At 32.4% G+C, this 13,703-nt stretch overlaps 2 protein-coding genes across 4 annotated transcripts; both read right to left on the bottom strand.

Annotated features, from left to right (window-relative positions):
* Window positions 1-332: 332 nt before the first annotated feature.
* Window positions 333-5,316, bottom strand: LOC107016100 (amino acid transporter AVT6A-like). Of its 2 annotated transcripts, XM_027916120.1 has the most exons (6): window positions 4,755-5,316; window positions 4,369-4,521; window positions 2,063-2,266; window positions 841-1,306; window positions 606-764; window positions 333-508 (listed from the first exon to the last, which is right to left on the bottom strand). In XM_027916120.1, the coding sequence occupies exons 1-5, from the start codon at window positions 5,152-5,154 to the stop codon at window positions 632-634; spliced, it is 1,356 nt and encodes a 451-aa protein (XP_027771921.1). In that variant the 5' UTR covers window positions 5,155-5,316; the 3' UTR covers window positions 333-508; window positions 606-631. The 2 variants fall into 2 exon arrangements, with proteins under 2 accessions (XP_027771921.1, XP_015072068.1); XM_015216582.2 differs by having other exon boundaries at window positions 333-764; window positions 4,755-5,315.
* Window positions 5,317-6,458: 1,142 nt separating this feature from the next.
* LOC107015916 lies at window positions 6,459-9,391 on the bottom strand. 2 transcript variants are annotated; one of them, XM_015216353.2, is made up of 4 exons: window positions 8,971-9,391; window positions 8,296-8,491; window positions 8,097-8,183; window positions 6,459-6,864 (listed from the first exon to the last, which is right to left on the bottom strand). In XM_015216353.2, the coding sequence occupies exons 1-4, from the start codon at window positions 9,183-9,185 to the stop codon at window positions 6,718-6,720; spliced, it is 645 nt and encodes a 214-aa protein (XP_015071839.1). In that variant the 5' UTR covers window positions 9,186-9,391; the 3' UTR covers window positions 6,459-6,717. The 2 variants fall into 2 exon arrangements, with proteins under 2 accessions (XP_015071839.1, XP_015071840.1); XM_015216354.2 differs by lacking the exon at window positions 6,459-6,864 and adding an exon at window positions 6,991-7,550.
* Window positions 9,392-13,703: the final 4,312 nt, after the last annotated feature.

Genomic DNA, 13,703 nt, shown 5'->3' with positions numbered 1-13,703 from the left:
ATGACTCCTATAATTGAACGTCATGAATCAAAATTTATTAGCTTTTGTGAATGGGTTGTTAAGACCAATATAAGTACCAGTTCTTTTTTGCTGTTGCAGAATCTATATTCAGGGTCGTTCAGTTCGAAACAAAGTGATCCTAGGATTACACTTGTAAAACTATAACCAAGGTAGATGATATCATATTCTGTATGGAATATGGCATCCTTTTGGTATATTTTTATCTTGATTTTAGCAAATACCCTCCTTAGATTATTATGCTGATCCCCACAAACATTTTGCAGTGTACATCTTTAAAAATCTTTTTAGCACAAAAAAAATTTAAACTTAACTAAGTAAAAAAGTTAGCTGCTGAGATCTTCCATATCTTTAAATGAAAATTACAACTATGTGAAAGTTGTATCAAGAAAAGTTGGCAAGATGTTGATACAAACGCTCTAAATTTCGTAATGTTAAGCCATTTTGTAGATTACAATTTTTCTGTGCTCTACAGAACATAGACCGATCCCTGCATTATGTTCCCATGTATTTTCCAGTTGATATTGATATTCTCTTGGAATTAACTTGGCACCATCAATCAGAAACCAAAGAATCAGTTAACTTACCCGAAACCAAACTCTATGGCGCTCTTCTAAGCTTCAACTCCAATATTGAAAATGCTGTAAATGTCACTGCAGATTGCCACACTACTTGAGGAAACAGCTAACAATATCATGACTGATGACACTAGCCTGTCCCTCTTGGTTGCAATTCCATGTGTATCCCTGATGAATGACACAGACATGGAGAATTATGAGGATGATTACAGATAAGTAGTTGAAAAGGGAAGATGGTACTCACCTAAGGACAATAGCAGCTGGAAAAATGAAACCAACAGAGACAGTAGCCGTGGCGCCAGTAAACTGGAAGGCATCCCAGATGCTAGGTACACAATTTGCTCCCAAAAATATGAAACAGATGAGAGCTGCTGTGACTGAAAAGAATCTGCGATTATCATAGGCAATAGGAATTGCATAGGGGAAAAAGAGGCCATCCATATTGAGGCGAAGGGAAAAGAAGACAATTGGGAAAACGAGCATCAAGTGGATCACATAGCTCACTCGCACCACATCATTAAGTAATGAGCCATAAGGAATTCCGAGTTCACCATCAAAGTTGGCGAGTACATCATCCAAGGTGTGATCACCAAAGAGAAGGAATCCGAAAAAGCTGGTTGCGATATATACAGTTGAGCATAACACAATTGAAGTACGGACTATTGACTTCATCTGGCTGCCATCTCTTAGCTCATTCTCTATTGGATGGACTGCAATACTCATCAAACAAGTATTAGAGTTTTGTACTTTTTACAATTAATTTCTGGCCACTCATTGAGCATTTATCAAGACTGACAATTAGGATAAAACCATGTCTAGGAGGTGAGATTTCAGGCAAGTATGTAATATGGTGGTAAATCAAATTATGACAATATGAAGTACAAGTACATCTGGTGATCCATCCCAACTTATAACTGCGTAAAATATAATAATTTTGTGAAATACTATGTCAAGGTTCATGAGTAAAGATTTGATCTTTCAAAACCATGAACTTGGGAAGCAGAATGTTGCCAGCATGAGAACGACGGACTTTTGGAAGTTCTCAGCGTATATAAAAGATTTGGATACACTCTTTTTTAAAAAACAAACAAGAAAATTTTGTTGACAAGAGAAGCACATAGAGGAACACCTACATGTCCTCAACAAACCCGGATAGACATGCATGACTTGAAGCTCTCGAAAGAGCTGCTCACTAAAATGTAGATTAGACACTTGGGGAAAATATGTGACAAAGAAAACCTAGACACTACTCAGATCTCTTGGTTTCCCTTGGATACAAGGCGACTTGTTGCCTAAAGCATGTCATACAAAAAAGCTTTTGAGGAAACGTCCTCAGCTTGATTTGGGTATTAAGATCACATTAAAAAGGAAAATTGCATTATCTATCTGCTAAATCACAGAGGGGGTTGTTACTAACGATATTCTTTGACACAATACTGTGTAAGTAATGAACAGCTAGAACTTACTATTGTGATGGCAAATATAGGCAGTAACAAGTACTGGAACAGTTGTGAAAAGCTTCCAGAAAGACGCTTGATCAATAAGTTTAGGCAGTAAGCGGGGCATCCCAATGCTTCCATTAATGACCTTAACAATAACTATTCCAGCAGTGATCACCACAAATACAACAGCCAAAGCGACTGACAAAGCTGATGTGTATCTCAATGAATCTGCCCAATACAATAAAAAAAAGTAATGCATATTAGTGGCTGACTGCAGATAGTGCCTTCACAGGCAAGTATACCATCTGAAAAGTAGGGAAACAAATATAATGAAGGTGTAATAACATCGTATTGCTGGCTGATTTCGATAAGAAACTGGACACTACATGCAATACAATCCGAGTTTCATCCCATAGACAAGGAGAACCACCTCCTTCATTTAAGGTGATGTCACATCATAAGAATTTAGACTGCGTGATTATGCAATAATAAGTTAATAACCTTATGAACCTGGGCATAGTGGAAGAGATTGTACATTGAAAATTTCACAAAATTATTGTACTTTAAATGGTTATAACTTGGCTAAAGTGTAACCAAACACAAGATGCCCTTCTACTTCATATTGTCATAATTCGGTTGACCACCACATCACATCAACAGCCCTTAACCTCATATACATAATTGGCATGTTCCACTATGAGGTAATATCTCACCCTAAAGATCCCTTAAAATCATTTTTACCACAACATATTTGTTGATTCTCATGAAGTCACATTTAGGTAATACACACATCCATAATCAACTTAAAGATTAATTTCACAACCAATACACTCACAGATTGGAACTAAATCCTTCAACTCATATTAGAGTTTATCCGTTAACACATCTTTTCATGAATGAAAAAAAGAGGAGAAATGCCTTTATCAAAAAGGAGAACCTATTTGTAATTAATTTGTCAAAATTCATGATATAGAAACTTACTCCCTACTTCCATTCCATGTGACCCACTACTTTTTGTTAACTTATAACCATAATTCTATCAGGAGAAAATAAAACTCCTCTATTCTGTCAGAATTTACAACAAAATTTGGATCTAAATAAAAAGTCAGTCCGTTACCATATCTTCGTAACTTCAAAGTATTGCTACTTCATATTGCAGATCCTTTGACATGACATTTTCCTGGATACCATCGGTCGGAATGGGATCGGGTGTTTTCGCGTCTTATTTTGAATTTATCTGACTCTAGTACTATAAACTGTACTTCTTTCCTTAATTTCAGGAAGTAGTGATAGACTGATAGAAGAGCAGCTAATGAAAAGCAGCAAGTATCTCAGTTCAAATTCTTATACAGTAAGGATCAGCTCATTTATGTTAAATGATTATTAAAACCTAAGCAGAACTCCCTTTGTCTTAAAATGCTTGTCCTGTTTTTACAGTTTGGGTTGTTTCTTTTTTCTTATACTTTTTGATGAGGTAAGATTAGGGTTATTTCTAATTGTTGTCTACTAACCTTAAGCCGAAGACATTTGTAATTTTAAATACCATGAAAGTTTTAAGAGCCTCAATTTACGCTTCACAAGTTCATCCTCTTCTACTCTCTTACCATTCAAAAATAAATAAATTGATCCAACAAATGCTAAGCAAATATTTCATTTTATAATCTAGTCATATTGTAGATGGACAAACAACTTTTAAATGGAGAGTGTGGTATCATTAGAATGTGTCGGACACGCATAAAATAACACCTGATACTCTATAACCAATTTCATTTTGATTGCTAAAGGTGTCTCATTGATATTCAGTATCAAAGGTGTGCTATAAATATTTTCAAGAGGAAACACCATTACGAGTAATACCCAATAAATACTAATCCAAATACACAAATCCGTTTTACTCGACATATGTATAAATGGAACGTAAACATACATGGAAACTTTGGGATGCGGAACAAGTTTGTTTGGGAAAGAAAGTGGGGAGAAACAGGGATAGTACTAGCATGAAGAGTAAATTAGTAGTGTCATGTTGATTCACAGTGGGATTAGCTATAATCAGTATTATAGAGAACTCCAGAAATTCCAAAGGTAACAGTTTAACTTGGTATTAGCTATAAAATGTAAACATTTCGAAGATAACAATCATCAAATGCAGAGAAAGTTTCCAATTTGTGACTACAGATACAGTTCATTTCCATCTTTGCAAGTTCAGCACATCAAACTACTTTTCTTTTTTTTTTTTCAAGTATCCGTGTCACAATTCATAGTAAGGATATAAAACGAGAATAACACTATGAAACATTGGGAAGAAGAGATGAGTTAGTACGAATGCTCACCAACACGCTTGAATGAAATAAGAGGAGCAAAAACAAGGAGCGTTGTAAGAAGCAGTAAGTTGGAGCGCGAATTCCACCAATGTTGGCCAAACCATTCTTCCGTGACACCCGAATAATGCACCCCATCTGATGAAGTCCCAGACAAAACATCTCCTGCAATCAAACAGACCACTTTCATTAGCCTACACAGATAACTCCAGAGCTACTACATTTAGCAACTGGTCACAAAATGGAGATAACACTCGGGGAACCAAAATATCATTTAATCTTGTGATCTTAAACATGTCACGCAAAGTTGAAATTGAAGAGATTAAAGAGTCGACTAAAAGATAAAAATGTATTTTTTTTAAAAACAATAACAAACAAAAAGAAACCAGAGAGAGTACCGATGATGATCATGTAGACAACAAGGGTCCCGAGATTGTTGATCACGATACAAGCTTGTAGCAATGTACGACCAAAGCCACCGAACGCATCGCCAGCGAGGCCAGAGTAGGAGGCGCACTTGGAAGCTCTGGTGAACCTCAGTAACATCTCAATCGACTTTTCTGTCAGTATAGCAGCAAGTATGATAACGATAAGACCTGGAATTGCACCAAGTTGCTTGAGTGTAGCCGGAAGTGCCATGATTCCAGCGCCGACAATTGTAGTTGACAGGTTGAAGACAGCGCCGGAAAAGGAAGCTCCATCGAATCCGGCCTCGGAGTGACTGAAAGCATCATCCTTTTGAGGCAGAAGAGGGGCGGTTTTATAGCTCCGACGGTGTTTCCGGTCGGAGTAAGTCATTCTGGTAAATTTGGGGGAAATACAGGGGGTTACATGAAATTTACGCGGGACAGCGCTTTATTTATGGATTAAACCAATGAGATACTGCCACGTAATCTAGCGGGCCCCGGATAATTTCGTAAGCCTCGTCTTGTTCGCCTTCTTGGTACCAGCTCAGTATTAATAAGAATTCTTGAAAGTTTCGAAATTAAAATAAAGTCAGCTCCATGAATAAAGTATTCCGCAGAGTTCAAAATCAGATAAATCCAAATTTAAAATGTGTTGTTGGATTATAATTAGAAAGCGTATGATTGTGAATTTTGAGATAAAATTTGAAACTCTGATTTTCTAATTTATAAATTTCAAATTTTTTAATAAGTTTTAAATTTCAATTTCAAAATATATGACGCTAAAGTTAGTTGAAAAACAAATTATCTAAATTTTATATATATTAAAATAAAGCGATAATTCTTTTAATTTTGTAATTTCTACGAATTTAGAATGTTTCCTCGTGGATGAACTTGGAGTTTTTGTAGGTACTAGATGAATTGGAAACATTGGACATTACAATGGAGTGCATTGTTTTGAAATAAAAGTCTCCACATTCCATGCTATTTATATTTTTTGCTTTTCTAATGAAGAAAAAAATCTCATCTTAGCAACTTTTATGTCAATTAATTAATGTTTATATGTATTTATTGTATAATGTTTCGTGCACTTGATTTGACTATTCAAACTCATGATCTATCCGTCACAACATTCCAAATATCACTACTTCAAAACAATACATTAATTATAACTTCATATTTACTTCAAGACCATCTTATTAAAATTTCGAAATCAGAATTATATAAGTATATGTTGTTGTTGTTGTTGTTGTTATTATTATTATTAAAGTAAAGAAGGAGGTGTTGCTGAGTCAGGATGTAGTAACGCGGCGGCGACAACCAAATTGTCATCATTCACCGGTCTCCTGTAGTTGAATGGGAATGTAAACAGTGAAAGAATGAGTCCAAACTAAAACAATCAAAACATAAACAAATGATATTTTCCGTTCTTTATTCAATTTATTGAGTAGATGGGCTTTAGGAAGACATGAGTCCTCATGTTTATCAGTTTTCACATGAAACTCTTATCTGTTACTCACTTTACCTTTAACTTTTTTCAGTATGCCAGATAAACCAAGCAATAAAGACGTTGCATATCTACTTTCCAATTCACACAAATCTTTATCATACTCGCTTTTTCGATAGAATTAGAATCCTTGACACTACACTACTTATATTCAATAAAATCACACCACTAGTGTAGAAGTAGCTTATAGATTACACAAAGAAATCAGTTGTCCGAGTAATTTGATTTTCAATTTCAACAGAGTTATAATCAGTTGATAGGATGGATAGCTCATAGTAGTGCTATAGACATTGATTGTATATGCCTAAAACAACTGATAAGTGCAAGTGCTTCTTTTAAGTGTTTACATTAGCAATATATACAAGCAGTTTAAAATCCCTACAAACAAAAACAGATTTGAACTTACAACACCTATTGAACTTGTCAACTCGACCAGCATCATCAAAGTCACTATGCGCGCTTCCTCTTGGACTTCCGCTTTGAGTTGACATCCTTAGACTCTTGGGACAACCCACCTGATTTGGCACCCACAACAGAACTCCACAGTGCCCGTTCAACGTCTGATGGAGTAAAAGAGTCTCCTTTTGCTGATAATTCCTATTAAGCAATTGCCAAAGGAACATGACATGAGATAGGTCCTCCACTTCAGAGGCAATAATAAACAAAGTACCATGGGTTCAGCATAAAAATTCAAACGACTTACAAACACTACAAAGCTTTTGATTTGGTTCACGGAAAAGCTACGTAGCATTGTATAAAAGAGCCTATGTTTAGTCTCGAGACATTTTCTCTCAAAATATACAAACTCTAAATCTTTCCTAAAATTTATGGCTTAGGTAGTCAGGTCTTAGTTATACATATTGTTACTTCAAAGTATTATTGATATCGAAACTTGTGGAATCAATCAGCATACGAAAATCAGTTCAACTCCACAACACCATAAAATTACTTCAGGTCATCACATAAATATTGCCTCCTTCATTCTTCACCATCTCATCAGGTCCGACGCAAATCTTACCTGGCAACTTGCCAGAGAATCATTTTTTTATCTGTATTGAAGCCAAACGTATGATCACAAATTCATAATGACTGCTTTCCCCCACCAGCATAGACAGACCTCCTTTTATGGTTTTCTTCATCCAAAGGGAAGGATGTCTGAGGCATGACCATGAGCCATGAAACATAGGAGAGGGGAGGGTTTTTTAGCATTCTTTGATATCCTGGTGACTGAACAGCAGAGTAACAAGCGGCTTCATCTGAACATCGCATGCATTTAACAAAGTCTACAAAGAGCAGATTATTAATTTCTATCCTCCGGGATTTAGTCTTGAGTGAAGACCAAAAAGAGGTGGTCTGGAGTGAAATTTAAGGGATAAATCACAAACTGAATGATGAGATACATATACATTGTGAAAGCAGAAAACCACATACTAAATGACGTACAACTATGAAAACAGTACAATGATGAGCTGATATCCATGCATAAGCATTACTGTCATAGCTAATCAAATGAACTTCTAAAACTAGGAAGAAAAAGCATCTTTGATCAACCAAATTTTCAGATGGAAGCTAGAGTCAGAAAGACTACAAAAAGGTTTCCTGCAACACAGAAATTTGAGGAATACTGTGTGGTTCACAATCAGGCATTCATTTAGATGACAAAAAGAGATGTTCATATTTGTAATGGAGCTGTCACGCATTCCAAATGAATCAAAGGAAAGTAGTTCCAGTTAGAGCATTTTGATGATCTCATTCTCAAAAAAAAAGGCAAGCAAAACCCAGATGAAAGCATCATTATACCTAAGACATAGAGAAAAAGTCTAGCTAACCTTGGATTTTGCCTGCAATTTGTCCACTAAAACTAGATACTGTTTCAAAGTATAGTCTTTTGAGTTACCAATTGCTGCAACCATTGCCTATCAAAACAGCATTTTCACATAAATGAAACATTTTAGTACACTTCAATTAACAAAATATTACAGAGAATCAAATAGAGTTTTCTAAAGCAAAAAGGCATGACAAATTTACTTCATCCGACATAAAAGGTGCAGTATCCGGTGCATAAGCAGCCAGAACAGCAGAGGCAGTAGCTGGACCAACGCCTTTCAAGACAGTGAGTGCCGAAATAGCTTTTGAGATATCAGGTAGAGACTGAAATGCCTTCTCCGAAGCAGATCTCACAACAGCATCGTCCAGTGATGATACAAAATCCAACAACCTAGGCCTGAATGACAATTATCATATGATACTTGGAATTTTCTCATAGCCTTTTTTTTTTTGAAAACGGTAATGTGGAATTTTCCCATAGCCTTAAGTACCACATCTAAATATACTCACTCCATCTCAACTTACTTGTCTTACTTTCCATCTTTTTCCTTTATTAGAGCTCTTTAATTCTAACTCTCTACATGACATGTTTAAGATCATAGAATTATAAGGTATTTAGGTACATTGAACGTATTTTTAAGTATAAGACCACAAGATTCAAAAGTATACTTTGAAAACCAGACAAACAAATTTAAAGGAGTGACATATTATGTAGGTAAACCTTCAAAATACAGCAAATTAACTACAAAAAAAAGTTGCATAAAACCAGAAATACTTACACATAACAATATTATTATTCAATCAATATACCATAGCAATTATCAAAAGTAAATACATATATTTTGGCAAATGCTAGATGAAGAGAGAAGTAGCAACCTCCATTTGCCTCTTGTAAGCTTCCATTGCATGAGCTTGGAGAGTTCGGGAGTTGTGATGTAACTAGGGTTTCGTTGCCGGAGAACGCCGGGAAGCTCATTCCGGTAGAAATCATCGAGAGAGACGAGATTAGGCTTGTTAAGTGACTCTATACTGGCCCCGTAAGAAGATAAGGCCTCCTTCCACTGTTCTAAATCGGAGCATTTGAAGTCCATCGCCGGCGAATACAGTTTGGGGCTCAAAGAGAAACTATCGCGCCATTTCCTATAAATAAATGTGAAAATTTATGTGGTGACACTTTAGTTACTCGAAAATACAAAAGAGTCCACTAGGTTTCGAAAAATTGATTTTTTTTAATCTCAGGTTTGACACTGGTATGACTCTCTCGAGCTTGACACATGAGTAAACTCTAATATCATGTTTAACGGTTCAACCCACTAGATATATCGTTCTCTTTGAATTTAGACGCGTATAGCTTTAAAACATATTATTAGTGTGTAAGACATACTCACTTATATATTCAAAATTATTTCTGCATTATGTCCGTGTAAATTTTTTTTTATCTTAAATAGATTGTCATGATAGAGTTTTAATACGCATCATTTGGAAATTAAATAACTTTGATGACCTTTGAATAAAAAGAAAGGGGTTAAATAAGCTTTTGAACCACGTTTATTTGAGATAGAGGACTAGCTCATTTATTGAGATTCATCATGTTTGAAGTGACGGGTTTAAACTCTATCATGTATTAGCAATAATAAATAAAAATTGTTTTATGATAACAGTTGCTCGAGTCTTTATTTGCTATTTCAATTTTATTCATCATTTTGACAATATCTTTCTCGATAAAGACAGAGGTAAAGTGTGTGTATAATATTTCAATGGAGGAACCCAATAATTGATTATATATATAATAGAAATGATTGTGAACTCAAATATAATTATATATTAATATCAAATGCTAATAGAATTCATAAACCTCAAATACTGAATTGCTATGTACCTCGATAATTTAACTAAACTAGAATATTTTCTCATCCTATATTCAAGAAAATTTGTTAAATGACAAACACTGTTGAAGCCCACATAACTGAATATAGATCGTTCTTCACTTTGCTTCATTTGGGCCAAAGCCCATTCTTTGTTATTATTAGGAAAAAAAGTTCATAATAGCAAGATATGCATAATTACAAAACGTACATAACATTATATCACTAATTTCATTATATGAATAGAGACAACAAATTATGTGATTATCAAATAACTTTTTGTCTCTCTATGTTTCTTTACTATATTGTTCACTATTTAATATTAGTAAATTGTTCATATTTTTTTGTATTAGCTTGTCACTAGACTTAATTTAATTATCGAATGATCTACTTATCAATATAAAAAAGTTATTTATTTTGTTTATTAGTGGGTGTAAACTTTTATTTTATTGAACACAACTATTAAATTTATGGACAATTTCATTTAATCCACCATGCCACGTATAGTTTTGTTGCTATTAGTAGGGGCAAAGTTGGGGACCGATGAAGAAATAAACTTGATTTATCATAAATAAAATAAATTTACATTGTCGTTGTCTTTTAATTATTATAAAGAACCAAAATATGATTTTTTTGATAAATAATAAAGTGTAAATTCTCGATGGTACGTAGAGGCTTACATGATGATGAATCAGACTGAAACTAAAAAAAAAATATTTTGTTGGATTGTAAATAAGATAGAGAAATAAAACAAAAACAAAATAAAAGACCCACTAGACAAATTAATAAAATTATTTTTTGGATTTTTTTTATGTAACAAAGACAAAGAGTTTCAGGGCCACATGTTTAACGCATTCATGTTTAATGGTTCTAGTGTGTTTTTCTCCACCAAGTATTAGAAATTCGCATTGAATTTTCCAAGTAAATTTGAATCACATAAAAATTTAGGGTGACACATCAATAGAATTCCAATAATTTATAGTTTTTGTTGTTATTTTCGTTTTAATTTATTTATTTATATTTAACTTGACATGAAATTTTAATAAGTAAAAATATTTATGAATCTTATCATCTTAAATTTAAAATATTTAGATAGTAGTAGTATGGTGCAAAAATGTCTATAATTTTGCGATCTTAAACATATTACTCGGGAAAGACTAAATTTAAAGAATTGTCAAAACATGCAAAAGACACTCTTATGGAGCATAAGTTCTTCAAAGGCACGAAATATAACTTGTCAAATATTACGATATAAAAGTATAAATATATACTCAATTATTTTCTGAAGCAAAAATTAAAAATCAATACTCCCTCCGTTCTATTTTATGTGACATTTTTTGCATTTCATGATTCAAATAAATATATTTTTGACCGTAAGTTTTTTCATTGATCCTTTTAACATTTTGCATTATCAATTATTATGACTTATAGTACTCTTTACGTAGTTTACAAAAATATAAATTTCATTTCAAAAAATTTAAAGATTACATGCGTAAATATCCGATCAAGATTAAATTATTTGGCTCTCAAAAAATGAAAAATATCACATAAAATAAATTATATTGATTTAAAGTTTATAAATTCTCATAATTCATGTTGATTATAAAAAATTTAATATAAATATATGATCTAAATAAAAATTATTGACTACGTCCCGAAAGGCAGGCTAATAGTCTAGCACCTCGGACTCTTGCACATATCATATGTATCTCGTGATTTAAATATGTGGCTGTCTTGAATATATATAGAGTACCATTGTATTTTATTATTGTTACGATTATGTACAAACGTGACAACTACTTTCATATATACGTCTTCGATAAGGACTTACACATATAATATGCAAAAATAAGCATTTTTCTTCACATGAGTTTGTTATGTTTATTCTTTAATTCATTTCATATTAAAGACGGTGTATTGTATAAGTATAATACAATGGGTTGATTTACATTTTGTATAATTTTCCCTATCTTTAGGCCATAGTGTTGATTTAGTTGTCTCTATTTTGTTGTGCAAAGTTAGAAAAGTTTCCTTTTGTGTTCTTTTTTTTTCTCATAAAAGGAAAAAATAAAAATATTAAGTATCTTTTTTTTTTAAACTAAGAAATTTTTATTAATAAATAAAAGAACTTTCGAAGAAGAATACAAGCAAAAGAAATTAGACTTTACTTTACCGACTGAATATAGCCTTGAGGTTATTTTTTAAAATATTTGGAGCAAATTAATTAAAGCTTTTGAAAAATAACAAAGATAATCTCAAAAATAAATCCAACGTAATATAACGTAGATTGGTGGGTGAATTACATAGGCATATTTAAAATTTCTATATGATAGACCACTAATAAAATAGTAATGTAATATGTGAAAAATGATCCTTAGTCCTTTAAATTAATAACTTAACATTTAATCAAGTGCACCATTTAGCCTTTCTGAAAGATGGATGTTAATAAATAATATTATATTAATTTTAAAAAATATGTACGTAAACTATCTAATTTTACAAAAAGGAATTCATGTGACCTATTTTTAATAACCAATAAATTTGTCCCTGGTTGTATATGTAATAAAAAAATAGTTTCACACATAGCTTATGCAACATCTGGTTCATATTATAGTTGAACATCACACTTTTGTTGTAATCACAAGTATGCATTAAATCATTAGTAGTTTTTTCTTCTTTATTTAAAGTATATGATGATAATCACCAATTATTTTAAGCTCTTAGAAAATTGAAGTATATTTGGTATTTCGAGAATTAGAGCTTTAAATATCTCATGATTTTTTTTTAATTACGTGAAGCATGTTTGATGGCGCATTCCATGCAAATTAAGTTTAATCAATCCTTGGTTTACCAACTTTTCCCCTTTGACTTAAGATGCTCAATTTTCACCCATGTGAGTACTTCTCTTGTAATTAAAATTAATTACTCCATCCAGTTAATTAGTGATTTTTTATTTGTTTATTTTAATCTAAAATAAATAATATTTCACATAATCAAGAACATATTGATTATTTTCCTTCAAATTTACCCACAACAAATTAGATTATTGATGATAAATGATTTTGTCATTTATAAATTACATTTCGTCAAAAAAATTTGATTATGCATAAATTATATAAATATTTATTTATTTTATAGTTGATAGTAAGTTTTTGTCATTACAAGATGATTCTTACCATCGAAATTACATTCTCACTAACTATTTAATTTAATTAGCTTATTATCGTTAAAGTTATATGCATTTTATAGTAGAGCAAAAATATCATTTCATCATTGAAGACTATTTTTTATATCATGTTAAAAATACTACAACAAAAATGACCATTAGCGACATTTAATTCTTAATTGCCGTTAAATATATATTTTTAGCGACAATTGTCACTCTTTGTATATTTCCCTAAAGCCTTTAGCGAAATTGGTTCTTATGGCACTTAACTAATGCCGGTAAAGACTTTAGCAATCTTTATTAGTGTCAATATTTAATGCCGCTAAAAGTTATTTTTATTGTAGTGAAAGTATATTAAGGGAACCTAAAAGTTAATATTATTATAAGAAAATACTATAGGTATTTGCATTTTTTAAAAGCTGCCTCCCAAAAAACTTCTTAAAAAGAAAATCTTAGATATTTGATATGACTTTTAATGCAAGATCTGATTTGCTTTAAATAATTTGGGCAGAAGTTAGGTATATTTGGTTTTCAGCTATTTATATTTCTCAATAAACATACTGCCCAGTGCCCAGAGA

The sequence above is a fragment of the Solanum pennellii genome, chromosome 4 (assembly GCF_001406875.1).
Source record: "Solanum pennellii chromosome 4, SPENNV200".
Taxonomy (NCBI): domain Eukaryota; kingdom Viridiplantae; phylum Streptophyta; class Magnoliopsida; order Solanales; family Solanaceae; genus Solanum; species Solanum pennellii.
The sequence above is the reverse complement of the archived record's forward strand: the minus strand, read 5'-3'. Positions and strand labels throughout refer to the sequence as shown.